General features: G+C 38.0%; 1 protein-coding gene across 2 annotated transcripts in view; it reads left to right on the top strand.

Moving 5' to 3' along the window:
- OCA2 (OCA2 melanosomal transmembrane protein) overlaps positions 1 to 13784 on the top strand; it is a 173474-nt gene that overhangs the window by 126867 nt on the left and 32823 nt on the right. For both annotated transcript variants that reach the window (XM_027646668.1, XM_027646676.1), the window contains one exon: positions 4201 to 4294. In XM_027646668.1, coding sequence (XP_027502469.1) covers positions 4201 to 4294 — 94 coding nt within the window. The remainder of the gene's footprint in view (positions 1 to 4200; positions 4295 to 13784) is intronic.

The raw sequence follows: 13784 nt of genomic DNA, 5'->3' as shown, positions 1-13784 counted from the left end.
CTGGGTACTGGGAGAGAGGCTGTCTGGGCCCAAGGGAGATGCATTCTCTGTCGTGTGCAGGCTTTGGGTTTGCATTTGGCAGTCTCTGAAGTAGTGATGTAGCAGAGGGTAATAGCTGAGCACTGGGTTGCAAAGAAGTAGCTACAAGTGGAAGCAGAAGGCTAGAAGAGGCAGGGCTGGTGGATAGTGCAGGTATCAAATCACCTTATCAAACCTTGTCAAAATCTTCCTGCTTGTAGTTCTGAGTTAGCTGGAGATGCAAAGGCACGTTTTTATGTGTGAGGCTTAGATATTTCTTGATAGATTTATTCTTAACTAAAACTGTTGAATACTGCCTTATACTTGCAATTGATTTCACATTGCCTAAATATATTCATAACAGAAAGAAACTTTTATGTCACCTTTTCTAGACAGAAGCAGAACCTCCTATTGTGTTTCTGCAATGATTGAGCAAAGCTAGAGCAGGTCCATGGAAAAATGCATATGATCTGTGAGGATTCCTCTGTCATTTTCTTCTCTGTAGCTTAGGCAGCAGCATGTGTTTAAGCATCTGTATCATTCTATGATCACACTTGAAAGTGAGAATTATTTTTTTCATTAAGAAAAAGATCTCTCTTGATTTCATGCTTATAAATTATTAAGCATAGTTAGTATTGACATCAGTACTCGTAGTCCGTCAAGAATGAAAGGCAGAATAGATATTCAGGATAAAATGTGTTGCTTACCTCATATGTATCACAAGCTATTGATATTACAAAAATAACATATAATTCATTGTAGTGAAACCAGGTTCTTAATAACCATCTGCCTTGCAATAAAGGAGGAGTTACAGTAGGAGTCAACAAAAAGTTACAATAAGAGTCATCAAAACAGATTGGTTACTGCAATATTATTGTTTCATCCATGTGTTATTTTGTTTTGATAATACAAACAAGCAAGGAAGAGTCTTTTTAACCTGAATTATTCTTAAGATTGCAGATGATGTGAAGATGAAGTCAAGCTTGGGTAAAGTCCTAAAAAATGCTTATTCTTAATTTGCATCAATTTGAATGAATTTACCATGTGTAGATTTCTGTGTATATTAACCTAGTCTTTAGTTTTGCATGATTCTGAGGTCATAGTGTTGCTGTTTCACTACTGACTTAAACCTGTGCCGTGGAGACAGATGTTCTTGGGAGGCGAAACAAAAGTTTGCCTCTGTTGTTAATTTCAGTGTTGTTCTTTGAAGCCTGCTGAGCCGGTACCTAATTAAACTGCACACACGCTCCAAACAAATGAAAAAGAAATGCTGCTCCTCTCAGATAACATTTGAGGTGACGATTTCTTCTCGAGTGAAATCTACTTGGGGAAATCAATTCACTGCTGAAGTAGAAACTCTTTCCATAATACTTCATTATGTGAAGGTATTACTATAGCCCATATACAGTACAGGAGAGTACATGCTGATCAGAGATCTCAAATGTATCTACTCACAGCCATGGGACGAGTGCAGTTTCAGTTCCCTTTCTTTAATTTGAAGCCAGAGCTATATTCCTTGTCTACAGTAATAATAGTCTGAGAGTGATGACTGATTTTGCTACACATAGAGCAGAAACCTCTTATGAAATGTTTGGAGGCTGTAGACTAGTGATTATTTTGGAATTGAAAATTCCTAAAGTGTTCCTACCTGACTCCTCTAATAACATCAGCTGCATTCATTTGTTCTGTTTTTGCATTAAGCCACATGCTTTGTGTCTTGGCTTTCTCATGCTAGTAACTGCCAGGAGCACTGTTGTTCCACGTTCAATTTAATTTTTTTAATCACACATTAAAATAATTAAGATATACTTTGAGACAAAGAGAGGGCAAGGGAAACGAGCTGTGCCATTTCTAATGACCAGTGCTAGACACTGTTTTTTAAAGGTTTCTGTTCCTCTAGTAAGCTTAGTCATCCTTTTTTCTCCTCACCTGAAGCACGTGTGCATGTGTGTGGGAGTGATTCACTGTGTATGATAAGAAGCCGAGCTCACAAATAGTCCTTGATGTCTCACAAGAATGATAGTAATACTTTTATGATCACTAAGGATACACCCTTGTATTGATGTACAGTTTCACCAACATCAGCAGAATTCCTTGTAGACAGACAAGACCTCTGTACTGATCTCCAAATCCTTTGCAATGTCAAAGTCTTAAAAACAGAGCAACTAGAAAGCAGCTCAGCTAACATATTTCTGGTAGAACAGAAATAAATAGGAATAAAAAAATAAAGGGTCAATTAAATATATGGAATAAAATGTCTATTTGGGATGCAGGGAGTGGAGTGGAATGCTTTTCTCATATCAAGAAATTTTCAGCTTCTTTCTTCATCCGTAGTGGCATCTGCTCAAGAGCTGTTTTAGGCTGCAGCTGAGAAAATAAAACCAGTCTCTTGTTCTTAATAGGTATTGCTTAGGCCACTCAGCTGAGACAACAGATACCCTTATTTAGATCTCTACTCTAGGATGAAAATCTCAGTTTGCTGCCTATTTTATGTTGATAATTGACCAACTTGGAGTAAATAAGAGTCATGCTTTCTCTTCAGACTCAGTTGGAAAAATCTTGGCCATACTGGGGCCTTTTATTGGAAAGCTTTGGCTCTCAGGAAATCAGCTAAAAATAATAATAATAATAATAATAATAATAATAATAATAATAATAATAATAAAGTCCTGAGTGACTTTTGGGAGTCTAGGTTTTTTCTCAAAGTTGTTTCTTTGTCCCTAGAATGACAAATCAAAAATATCTGAACTATAGCACATCATTTTATTAGAATTTAAGAGTTTTCTATTATTTCTTTAGAATATTTTTGGACAACTGCTCATTTTGTGTGCATTTTCAGGTGTAGAAGGCCGTATGGGTACCATGTGCAAATACTTGGGGCAATAATACTTCTGCATTTATTCTGAGATACTCTTAGGTAAACTGATCTCTGAGTGACCTGAAGCATTTACTAAGTCAAAACAATTAACTGGGACATTAATTGCATCTATTTCTCTCAAAGTCAGACCAGAAGAGTTTCCATGGAGCTGAAACTTTTAACAGAACCAAAGTGAGAAGAGTAACTGTATGCCAACGGCAGCAAAGGAAGGCTTGTGCTTAGAATAATGGATTGTTAATCTAGTGATGTATGGCAAAAGAGGTGACTTGCCACAATATAAAAAAAAAAGCTCCTAGATTGTTACCTCCTTTGTTCAATCAACAGAATGGAGGAGTCACTATCACTTCCTGAGTTGTGCCTTAGATCAGAAACATTTGCTGAAGCCATCTGCTTTGTAGAAGTCAAGTCTGCAGTATGTCTTAAGTTTGAGGTATGACTCACAGCAAAGATATAGAAAAATGGGTCAATCTTTCTGAGCTCTGAATACCTGATTTCTCTACATTGTTAGATTCTTGAAAGTTTAAAGGAAACACAGAAATAAATTAATTACTGGAAAAGGCTTAGGAGAAGAGAGGTGTATCATTCTTCCAACAGGATAGATGCACATTGTAAACGTGGCAAATTATATTTTTTTTTGGTGTGTTCCTCTCTTATGGGGACTTGTATAAAACAATTTGGTGAAGTTTACTGAATGAAATTATGTTCCATTATATATTAAAGCACCATAGTGATTAGGTAAGCAAAGTTTGTGATTCTTTTGCCTTAGCAGAGAGATTTAAACCGATCCATTCCCCTCCATTGTCTCACTTATTTTGTTTTAAATTTTTGTAAAAAAACCCCCAAACAAATCTCAGGAATTTGTTAGTTTGTCTATAAAAAAGGCACTAATTTATCATTGTCAAACTTGTATAAACAAAAAAGGCATCAATTTTTCTTAGCATCCTCAAACTATCTCGTCTTTTCTTTCCAACTCATCTGATGGTACCTTCTTGTATGCAAAACTAAAAATCAAGAAGTTTATTTGAATGCAAGTCTCTGGTGTCATTTTGACAACTGTTTTGGTGTTATGTTCCTTCCCTATTTTTCTGGCTTATGTAGAATCAGAGATTAATACCAGGTTTATTTTTCAAGGCATGAAGCTATTTATAGGATGTAGAGATATTGTCTGTAAGTTTCTTTCCAAGTCTATACAACAGAAATTGATTTCTCATTTCTAGCATCTTAAGACTTTAGCACAGAATAAACAGAGGAAGAGTAAGAAACAGAGCACAACTATAAACTGGTATTTGTTTTCTGAACTGCAGGTAATGGAACACTGATTGGAGCATCTGCAAATGTTGTTTGTGCAGGAATTGCTGAACAGCATGGTTATGGCTTCTCTTTCATGGAGTTTTTCAGGTACAATTTTAAACTCCTCACCTTAAATCTGATGGGTTTTTCTCTAGGCAAACCATGAATCTTCTAAGGGGAAAAATTTGGAGAAAGGGTCTACAAAATAGACTTGTGTTCCTAATTTGTTTTTGGCGACTGAAGTGCAGGTGGAGGTCAGATTACTTATTTTCAGGTAATGTTGATAGAATGCATGAAGGTGGTGAGAGCATAGTGTAACTCCAGGTGAAATAAAGCCTTAGAAATTCCTGCTTTGATCGCCCTCAATCTTCAGCTTTGTATCAATAGTAAATTATTGCTTTATTGTTAAATACGGTTTAAACTTATGTTCTTATCTGCACATTTTTGTGGGTGTTCTATCATCAAGCAAAACTGGAATGTCCTAATTTAGACTGAGTCAATGTTTATTTCATGATCCCGTGAGTAAACCTTTTTATCTAAAAGCAGTTCTTTTGACCAGCTGCTAAGTGTGATGAGCAGCTAGTAATAGCTCAAGTTGTTGCTTAATTATTGTTTAATTAATAATTGATAGCTGTTGTTTAATAATGGGATTTTATTTGCAGATCATTCATCAGTAAATTTTTAAGGCACATGGTGTACTTAATGCATACAGCAGGTTAATATTTTCCAAATAGCTCCAGTTTTTGAGACTGTGGTTGAAAGCTGTAAATGGAAACTAGCAAACAGAGTACTAACCATGAAGTTCAATTTTAAAATGTAGTTGATTTAACTAAAACATAACTCCTTGCTTATTTTTCAGCATATTTAGGGCAAAGGATACTGTTGAGTTCACACCAATCTTTTTCCCTCTTTTTTCTTTACATTGTTTTAATTTCTCAGCTTTATCAGCCTTCCTCTATATTATTTACCTCAAAGCCTTCAAACCTGTATTATTAATATGAGTGATCATACACTGTTGTCTGGAGCTGATCCAATGGTAACCCTAAAAAGAGAAGTGCTCTGAACTGCTGTTGCTAAAATTCTTGCTATGAGTATGTGCTACTTATATGTCTTAACCCACAGTCATATGATGACATGTTTTAGAAAGGTAGTCTTATATAGTACATAGTGATAGCTAACAAACTTCTTGGAAGTCAACCCCTTGCACAAAAAAAGATTATGATACAGCAATAATGAACTTGTGGATTGTTCTGTTCCTATTTCACAGATGTTTAACTTGTCATTTGGGGATTTAACTCGTATGTAGCATTAACAATGTCTCTCCTATTTAAATTTTGTAATGAAATGTTCTTAAGGCTTCTGTGGCACTGACTGAAGGAACAAGGATGTAAAGCCTGGCTAGTCTCTTCAGGACTGTTTACTGTTTCTTCTTTGGGAAGACTGATGACAGTACACAGATGTTCTGAAATTGCCTTCTATATGTATGCTTTTAGTGGAAATGATTACTGGGAAATGCTGTAGACATTGTGAATAAAGATGTGAGAACTGAATCCGTAGTGGTCTCAGGAAGATAGCAATGGATGTTAATTAGAAGAAAGAACATGAGCCCACTTTTGCTGGCTGCCTCTCAATCATTGAGCAGGCAGATCATGAGCTCCTTCACTATTTGTGTTAGAAAATATTTGTTTCAGTCAGATGTGCCCAAATTCACTATTTTTTGAGGCTTCTTCTGACGTTAGGAGGTGTTACATATATCCCTTGAGGATTTTGATCTTGCTTACTTTTATTTATGAAGGATGTCTCAAAGCATTTAAGTGAATTTTCTGCATTTCTTCCCTGTTTGCCCAGGATGACTCAGTAAGTTTCCCATACCCATTGAGGGTCCTCTGCAGCGCTTCTCCCAGTATAGGCACACATTGTTACTCTCTCATCTTGCAAAACCCTTTGAGCCACCAGAAAAAAATCACGGATACCATGTGTGGCGGGAGATGATTGATGACCCTCTGCTGACTGACTTTTGCTAAGATATCTTTATTGCAACCTGTGCTAGTAGTGTTCTGTCCCTCTCAAATTTCTGTACAGGAAACACTGTGGTCTTACGAGCTTGATGTACTTCTCTCTGGAGTGCCTTCATCAGAAGAAATTTTGTGCTAGGGGAACACGTGACTGCATGACCATGAAGTCTTTCAAAAATCTCTCTAGCCTTCTGGGAAAGCTCCCACTTCAGAACAACATCTAATTGCTTCTTTCCTTAGATCAAGAGTCCTATCTGCTCTAGGACCTGAGTGCACTTATCTCCCAGACTGCTGGACATGACTGGTGTCATGACCCATTTGGGGGTCTGTGCATTATAAATTCTTGTCAGGCTGGACAAAGACACCAGTCCACATGCCAAGGAACTCTTATGCTTTATTCTATAATTGTCTTAACTCTGGCTTAAGAAGCCCTTAACTTGTATAGCACACTTCAGTGAGCTCCCAACTCCCACAACAAACTTCAGTAGGGAGTATAGGGTAGAGTATGATAGCTGTACTTTGCCAAGACAAAGTAAGGAAGGGGAGAAATGAAGGTATAAGAGAGAGACATTACCCATCAACACATGTAAAAATCATTTCTGTCTGAACAGTGCTCACAAGAGGAAGAGCAAGATTGCCTATCAGAAAAGATTTCTTGGTTGCTAGGAATTCAACTTGCTGTTTCTGGACCTTGTGAGCGTTTTTTCATTGTGTTCCACTGAAATAAAAAGATTCACGTGCCCCTTAGAATATACGATATTGTAACAGACTTAGACCATGAAAATCTTTTTACCTTTAAATCTGTTAGACATGGTGGTAGGGAAAATAAAAGGATCTTCTACTTGTAAATCAGCAGCAAAATGAAGAATAGGGGACATGTGAGCCTCACTGATCAGGAAAATTACATGCCGACAAAGAATGTGGAGAAGGCAGAAGCTATCAATGCTGTGACCAGCAGCACAAAGTCCCACTGGAGACCAGTCACTAGTGCTCCCCAAAGTTCTTGTGATCCCCAGCGGTGCCTTCCAAGCTCAGCCCCTTAGGGATTCAGTTTTTAACCAGCCCCAGAAATCTGAAGGCAGATAATGAATGACTGCCACTGGATGATTCATTTGGAATAATTCAAATTCAAAAGGAAAGAAAAATAGATTATGACAAAAAGAAAATTGAGACTCCTAGGAAGATCAAGCTCAGAATAGCAATTTATTTAAAGATGCTCTTGCATTTTTGTAATTAGTCCAGTCAAATTATGCTCTTTTTCCACCTTGTAAACTTCATCACCATACTCTATTTATGTGTTTTAATCTTTCCTCCTGAAAAAGAAAATCTTAGATGTACCCTAATATTTCATTATCCTTCTAGTAATTCAGAAAGCAGAGCTGAACATGACATTCCAGGCACAGTCTTCTTATTTTTTCACATTTACTGTAGAGCTATTTGTCTTTGTTAAGCTAGGCAATCTCAAATTCCTGTTCAATTTGCTACTCACTGTTAAATGCAAGTCTCTTTCAGTTTTCATATTACTTACATGAGTGTGAGTATATCTGTTCTCCTCTCAAATTCTTTTAGTTTTCCTACACTCTGGACACAAAGGCAAATATTTAAGTGGCAGAAATGGAAAGAATTGTGAGTCAGTGGAGTTTGGAAAAGGAGATAGAAAGCAGTGGGATATTTGCTGTACGTGGTCAGGGGTAAGCATCAGAACAAGCAAACATCAGAGCAAACAAATGATTGTTATGCCTCTGGAGAAAAGTGCAACTTTTTTTGTAGTCTTGATCCTGTAGAAAACATCAGATGCGTTAATAATATGAAGATAATTGCTCAGAGGCAGCATATATGAGTAAGCAGAAGGCAGGGAAAAATAATATGTCTATTATGATTTTAGTCTAGTTATCAAAGAAACATTAAACATAAATAAGAGCTTAACATAAAGGAAACACCCAAATGTAGGACAGAACTCTTTCACTTGGCAAATGGTCGGATAAGGCCATTACAGTCTTGTTGCCTGGATGACTTCTAGAGGTTAATGTAATGATTTTAATATCAATTAAGACTATAAAATAATTAACAGGGTTTTGTTTTTCTCAAGGAATAAGATAAAAGAAATACCATTGCAGATGTCTCTGCTAATCTAGATGCTTCATTTCATGACAGTTTTAATTTTTACTAACATATGTCTGAGTTTGTTGCAATATGGCATTCTACTAGGTCAGACCACCCTGTGGAATATGAAAACAATGCATAGAAGTCTTTTTGTTACCAATGAAAATTTTTATTCCAGCTCCATAGCATAACAAGTTCTCATTGCTGTAGCGGCCTTAATTATCTTTTTTCTACTTGCTAATAAATTTGACAGCTTGATTTTAATTTTCTCTGTAAGAATGGCATTTATAAGCTTATAAAGATACATGGTACTTCAAACATAAAATAAGTTATGTTCCTTCATCTTATTGCAATTCAGTACCAATCACCCCTCTGTGTCCATGATGCATAATGTGATATGTTCATCATTTATCTGTGATTCGTTTTTTCTATCTGACAAAAAAAATAAAGTGAGTATTATGGGAAATACTCTAATTTTATTTCAAGTAAATTTTGACTGACTATGACTCTGTCATGGTGCTGGATATATTGGTAAGGGAAGAATGGATTGGATAACTCTGTGTAAAGGGATAAGAATATGGGAGAGATTACTTGATACATGAAGAAATCAGTCTGCCCAGAGGACCAGGTATGAGCCTAAAATCCTAATTTAGAGTACAGCTCTACGGTCAGCTGGGCATGATCCTGAGGGCACTGTGCATATTTTCAGGTTTTGTGTTTTTCTATCACTGCTCTCCCTTCATATGCCATCTGCAGAGAGGAACTAATATTCTCTGTCTTCTCTGAGAGTAACAATAATTTGGAAGTGTCAAAAAATATTGGTTTCTGATAATAGCTTAGGAAAAAATTTGGTTTTGTCATAGAATTAGTTTTGGGGGGTATTCACAGCAAAAATATTTTCAGTAGGATATCCTATTTATCCACGCTTGAGTGCATTTGGACATAAAGACTGTGAAACAGTGCTTCCCATACGAACTGTCATTCATGGACGTGGGAGGACAAATGTCACCGTCTGTGTATCCCATTTACGCAATTTATTGAAAATAACTGTTTTAAAAAAACATTGGGACTTGTAAAGCCATATAAATGTCTCTACTGAATTATGTGTTTAGATAGCTGTTGTCCTTTTAATTTCTGATAATTTAGTGACTTTTTCTCCTATTTTCTTGCTATTAACACCACTCTGTGCCACAAATATGCTGTTGCTCTTCTAAGGCTTATTCTGATCAGAATAAAACCAACCCTGCATTTTGGGTATGAATTTTGATGATGGAGACTTTGGTTGAGCAATGTGGTATCCAAACACCTGAACACAATTCACCTGTGAGCTTTCTGATCAACTGTGCAGCTCCAGAAGGTAGAATTCGGGGCTGTTCAAAGTAACTGAGGAAGATTCAGTGAACTCCTGAGTAAAGTTTTAATGATCATGATACCAAAGTTATCTCAATCTCACTTCCAACTATTCTTCTGATCAATAAGAAAGACTAACTGGTCATGGTTTAAATATTAAGACTTGACATGATAACAGATTTCTTCTTTTAAAATAAGTGCAAATACAGCACTTGATAAAGCACTCTCAAAAAACATGCATTAACACATGAGCAAGTTTTAGCCTTTCACAACTTTTTCTTCAGAAAATCTCTATCTTTAAAAATCTGGATCTCTTAGGTTTAATGAGAAATAGGTTTAATTTGTTTTTATCTTTATTTTGATTTCTTTACATATGTAAGAAAAATATAAGGGTTTTTCTTAATAGCTCATTTTAACTCTAAATTTCAAATGCAATTACATGTGAAAATCTCTAGTTATCAGACTTAGGGAACTGCATTTCACAAATGTGATCTAGATTTTAACATCCTGTTTAATATTATGCTAGAAAGGGCAAAGCTATAAACAAATTTCAACTGTTCACTCAACAGAGCAAGAAAGGTAGTTCAGTATGTATTCATCTTTAATTATTAGGTTCTAATCTGGTTTTCTTAAGAAGAATGACAGTTTTCTCTGGGCTATCCACCAGCAATCAGTGCCATATTTTAAGGTGTCAGTGTTGATCTAACTGATCCAACTGCTCTCAAACAAACATTACATTGACATCTGTGGCAGTTGAATACAGTGAATGCTGCTTATTTTAAATACTTGCATAGCTTGATTCAAACTGCATGGCAATAGGTATTCCTGAGATAGTGCGGTGCACACCATTTTAAGAATATTTCCTGAGTTAAGGGTGGTTTGGGTTTTTTTAATGTTTGTTTTCATTTTATTCAAGGTCAAGAAACAGTGTAAGTGGAAATGTAATTGAATGTGGATTTACCTTTTCTATTTTTAGGAAAAAGGGACAAAAGTAGTATTTTGAGCCCTAAAGTAAGAGGATATTTACTTTTCCAAATTTAAACATGGTTTCAGGCATTGGAATGGGCTGCCCAGGGAAGTGGTGGATTCTCCGTCCCTGGAGGTTTTTAAGATGAGGCTGGACGTGGCACTTAGTGCCATGGTCTAGCAACTGTGGTGGTAGTGGATCAAGAGTTGGACTTGATGATCTCAGAGGTCCTTTCCAACCTGTCTGATTCTATGAATCTATGATTTATCTGCACTGGGAACTTTTCATGGAGCTTAAAATGTTCCTAAGTCTTCTAAGTAAAGCTTAACTTTGAATTGTTTGGCCTGTGGAGATACAAGTATTACTTTTTTCTTCTCTTATTGCTGTGAAGTCTTTTGGATTAGCAAATTAGTTTCAAGTAAAGAATGATGGGACTTAAATACTCATAATCTCACTCATCTTAAAATAAGGCTATGTGATTCAGGTATTAATATTTTATTGTGATTTTATCTTTTAAATTCTGTGAAATGTACATGTGTCCTGTAAGATTTTGAAAAAGGGCATTTAAAATGTAGTTTCAACGATCCAGTGTTTCATTTGGCTCCATGGGAAGCACTGATCCTCCAGACATATATCACTTTAATATTGTGGGATAGGCTTATGGAAGTAGTATCTTATCATAGGATCAAAGATAAATCATTGAAAGATTCAGGTTGGAATGGACATTAGGAGATCTTTTATCCTATCTTGGGCTCAAAGCAGCATCAGCTATGGGCTGCATAGAAACAGCACACCCTCTTAGGGCAACCTGCTCCCCTGCCTGGTCTTCTCTGTGGGGAAAATATTTCTCCTCTCTTGTTTTAACTTGTACCAGTTTTCTTTCACTGTCCTGCCACACACCATCACAAGGAGCACAGCTTCAGCTTCTCAGTCACCCCTTGCAGGTGCTTGGCACATTGCTAAGTGCCCCTGCAGCTGCCTCTTCTCCAGGCTGACCCAGCCTTGCTCCCCCAGCTTCTCCTCACGGGCCAAATGCAGCACCCCTCACTGCCTTGGTGATCCTCTGTGAGGCACCTCCAGCTGGTCCATGTCTTTCTTATGTTAGAGGACCCCAAACTGAACACAGTGTCTGGATATAGTCTAACAGGTTGTAGTGAGTTGACCCTGGCTGGATGCCAGGTATTCACTACAGTAGCTCTCTCACTCCCCTCTGCAACTGGACAGAGGAGAAAAAAACCAGCTAAGGATTGATGAGTTGAGATAAGAGCTGAGAGAGGTCACTTACTGATCACCATCACAGGCAAAATCTCAAAGTGGGGATATTAATTAAATTTATTACAAACAGGATCAGAGCAAAAGAGTGAGAAGTAAAATAATCTTAAAAACACCTTCCCCCAACCCCTCCTTCCTTCCATGTTCTCCCTCCTCCCCCACCCCCGGTAGTGCAGGGGGACAGGAAATGGGGGTTATAGTCAGTTGTTGTTTCTGCTATGCTGCTCTGGGAGAGGAGTCCTTCCCCTGCTCCTGTGGGGTCCCTCCCACGGGAGACAGTCCTTGATGGACCTCTCTGGCATGAGTCCATCCCTTGGGCAGTTCTTCCCAAACTGCTGTTCCGTGGGTCACTTCTCCATGGAGCGCAGTCCAATACGAATGAGCAGTACCAGCATGGGTCCCCCCCAGGGACCACAAGTCCTACCCAGGAAAAACCTCCTGTAGTGTGAGCTCCTCTCTCCATGGGCTTCAGGTCCCTGGCAGGACCCTGCTCCATCTTGGGCCTCCTACAGGGTCACAGCCTCCTTTGGATATCCACCTTCTCCAGCATGGGCTTCTTGATGGGCTGCAGGTGGGTTTCTGCACCCTGATGCTCCTCCATGGGCTGCAGAGGCACAGCTGCTCCACCATGGTCTGCACCACGGGCTGCAGGGGCCTCACCTCCAGCACCTGGAGTACCTCTTGCCCCTCCCTCTGCACTGACTTTGGTGTCTGCACTGTTGTTCCCATGTTCTTACTCCTCTCTTCCCTGGCTGGAATTCTTTCTATGCAATGGCTTCTGTTCTTAAATATGTTATCACAGAGGCATTACTACGAGTCTTGATTGGCTTGGTCTTGGCCAGCAGCAGGAAGTCCGTCCTGGAGCCGGCTGGCATTGGTTACACCAGACAGAGGAAGCTTCTGGCAACTTCTAACAGAAGCCACCCCTCTAGCCCCCCCCCCCCAAAAAAAAAACCTACCCACAGAAACCCACTACATAGAAGGGAACAGTCCCTTCCCTAGATCTAAGGCCCATTCCCTTTTTCATGCAGCCACAGGCGGTTGCCTACCTTTGCTGCTGGGCTTCCTGCAGGCTCACATGAAGATCACCACATCAGAACCTTTCTTGCTGTGCTGTTCCTTGGTTGCTCTGTCTCCAGATGCTGTTGCTCCAGGGGCTTTTCTTCACCCTAGGCAGCAACTTGGCATTTATTCTTGTTGAATTTTATAAGGTTCTGTCTGTTCCAGTGCTTCAGTTTGTCTAAGTCCTGCAGGATGGTGGACCTGCTTTCTACCTTTCCAACCAATGTGAGATTATAGCCTAGTAATTCCAGTGCAACTTTGTTCAGCTGTTGGGGTAATATTAGTATTCAAAATGGTGCCAATATAAGAAAAAAAAACCCTGCAAATATCCATTTGTGTTGAAATTGGATTTTGATTCAGTCTCATATGTAGGTCTTCTTATTTGATCCTCTGTGTTAATCTTATTTAAATTATTTGAATAATTAAAAACCCCAAACCCCTAAATGTGCCCCACATAGTTTTCAAATAATAGATCTGACTACAAAGTATTGACATCAGTTAATTAGATAAGGTTTCGAGATTAGATAAGGAAACAAATAATAGTAAAATGGGACATATGCAACAAATTTATATAGCTCAAGGTATAAATAAAAAAAAAGTACAATGTTCAATTTGTAAAATACTTCTTGTTCAAAACATTGTTAATTGAGCACTGTCTGATACAGTCCTCAGTTTCAAGTCTTTCATGCTGAAGATTTCCAGGTTGGTTTAAAAGTGATTATAAATTGTATAGTTCATTCATGTATGTATCCATGAAACATACAAAGAAATTGAATTAAAATGTTATTGACATAAATTTTGAGTATGGGTCAGTAGTAGCAAAGCATGA

Source organism: Corapipo altera, unplaced genomic scaffold (genome assembly GCF_003945725.1).
Source record: "Corapipo altera isolate COAL_440 unplaced genomic scaffold, ASM394572v1 0, whole genome shotgun sequence".
In the NCBI taxonomy this organism is placed as follows: Eukaryota; Metazoa; Chordata; class Aves; order Passeriformes; family Pipridae; genus Corapipo; species Corapipo altera.
Note: the sequence above shows the minus strand (reverse complement) of the source record. Positions and strands in the feature narration are given on the sequence as shown.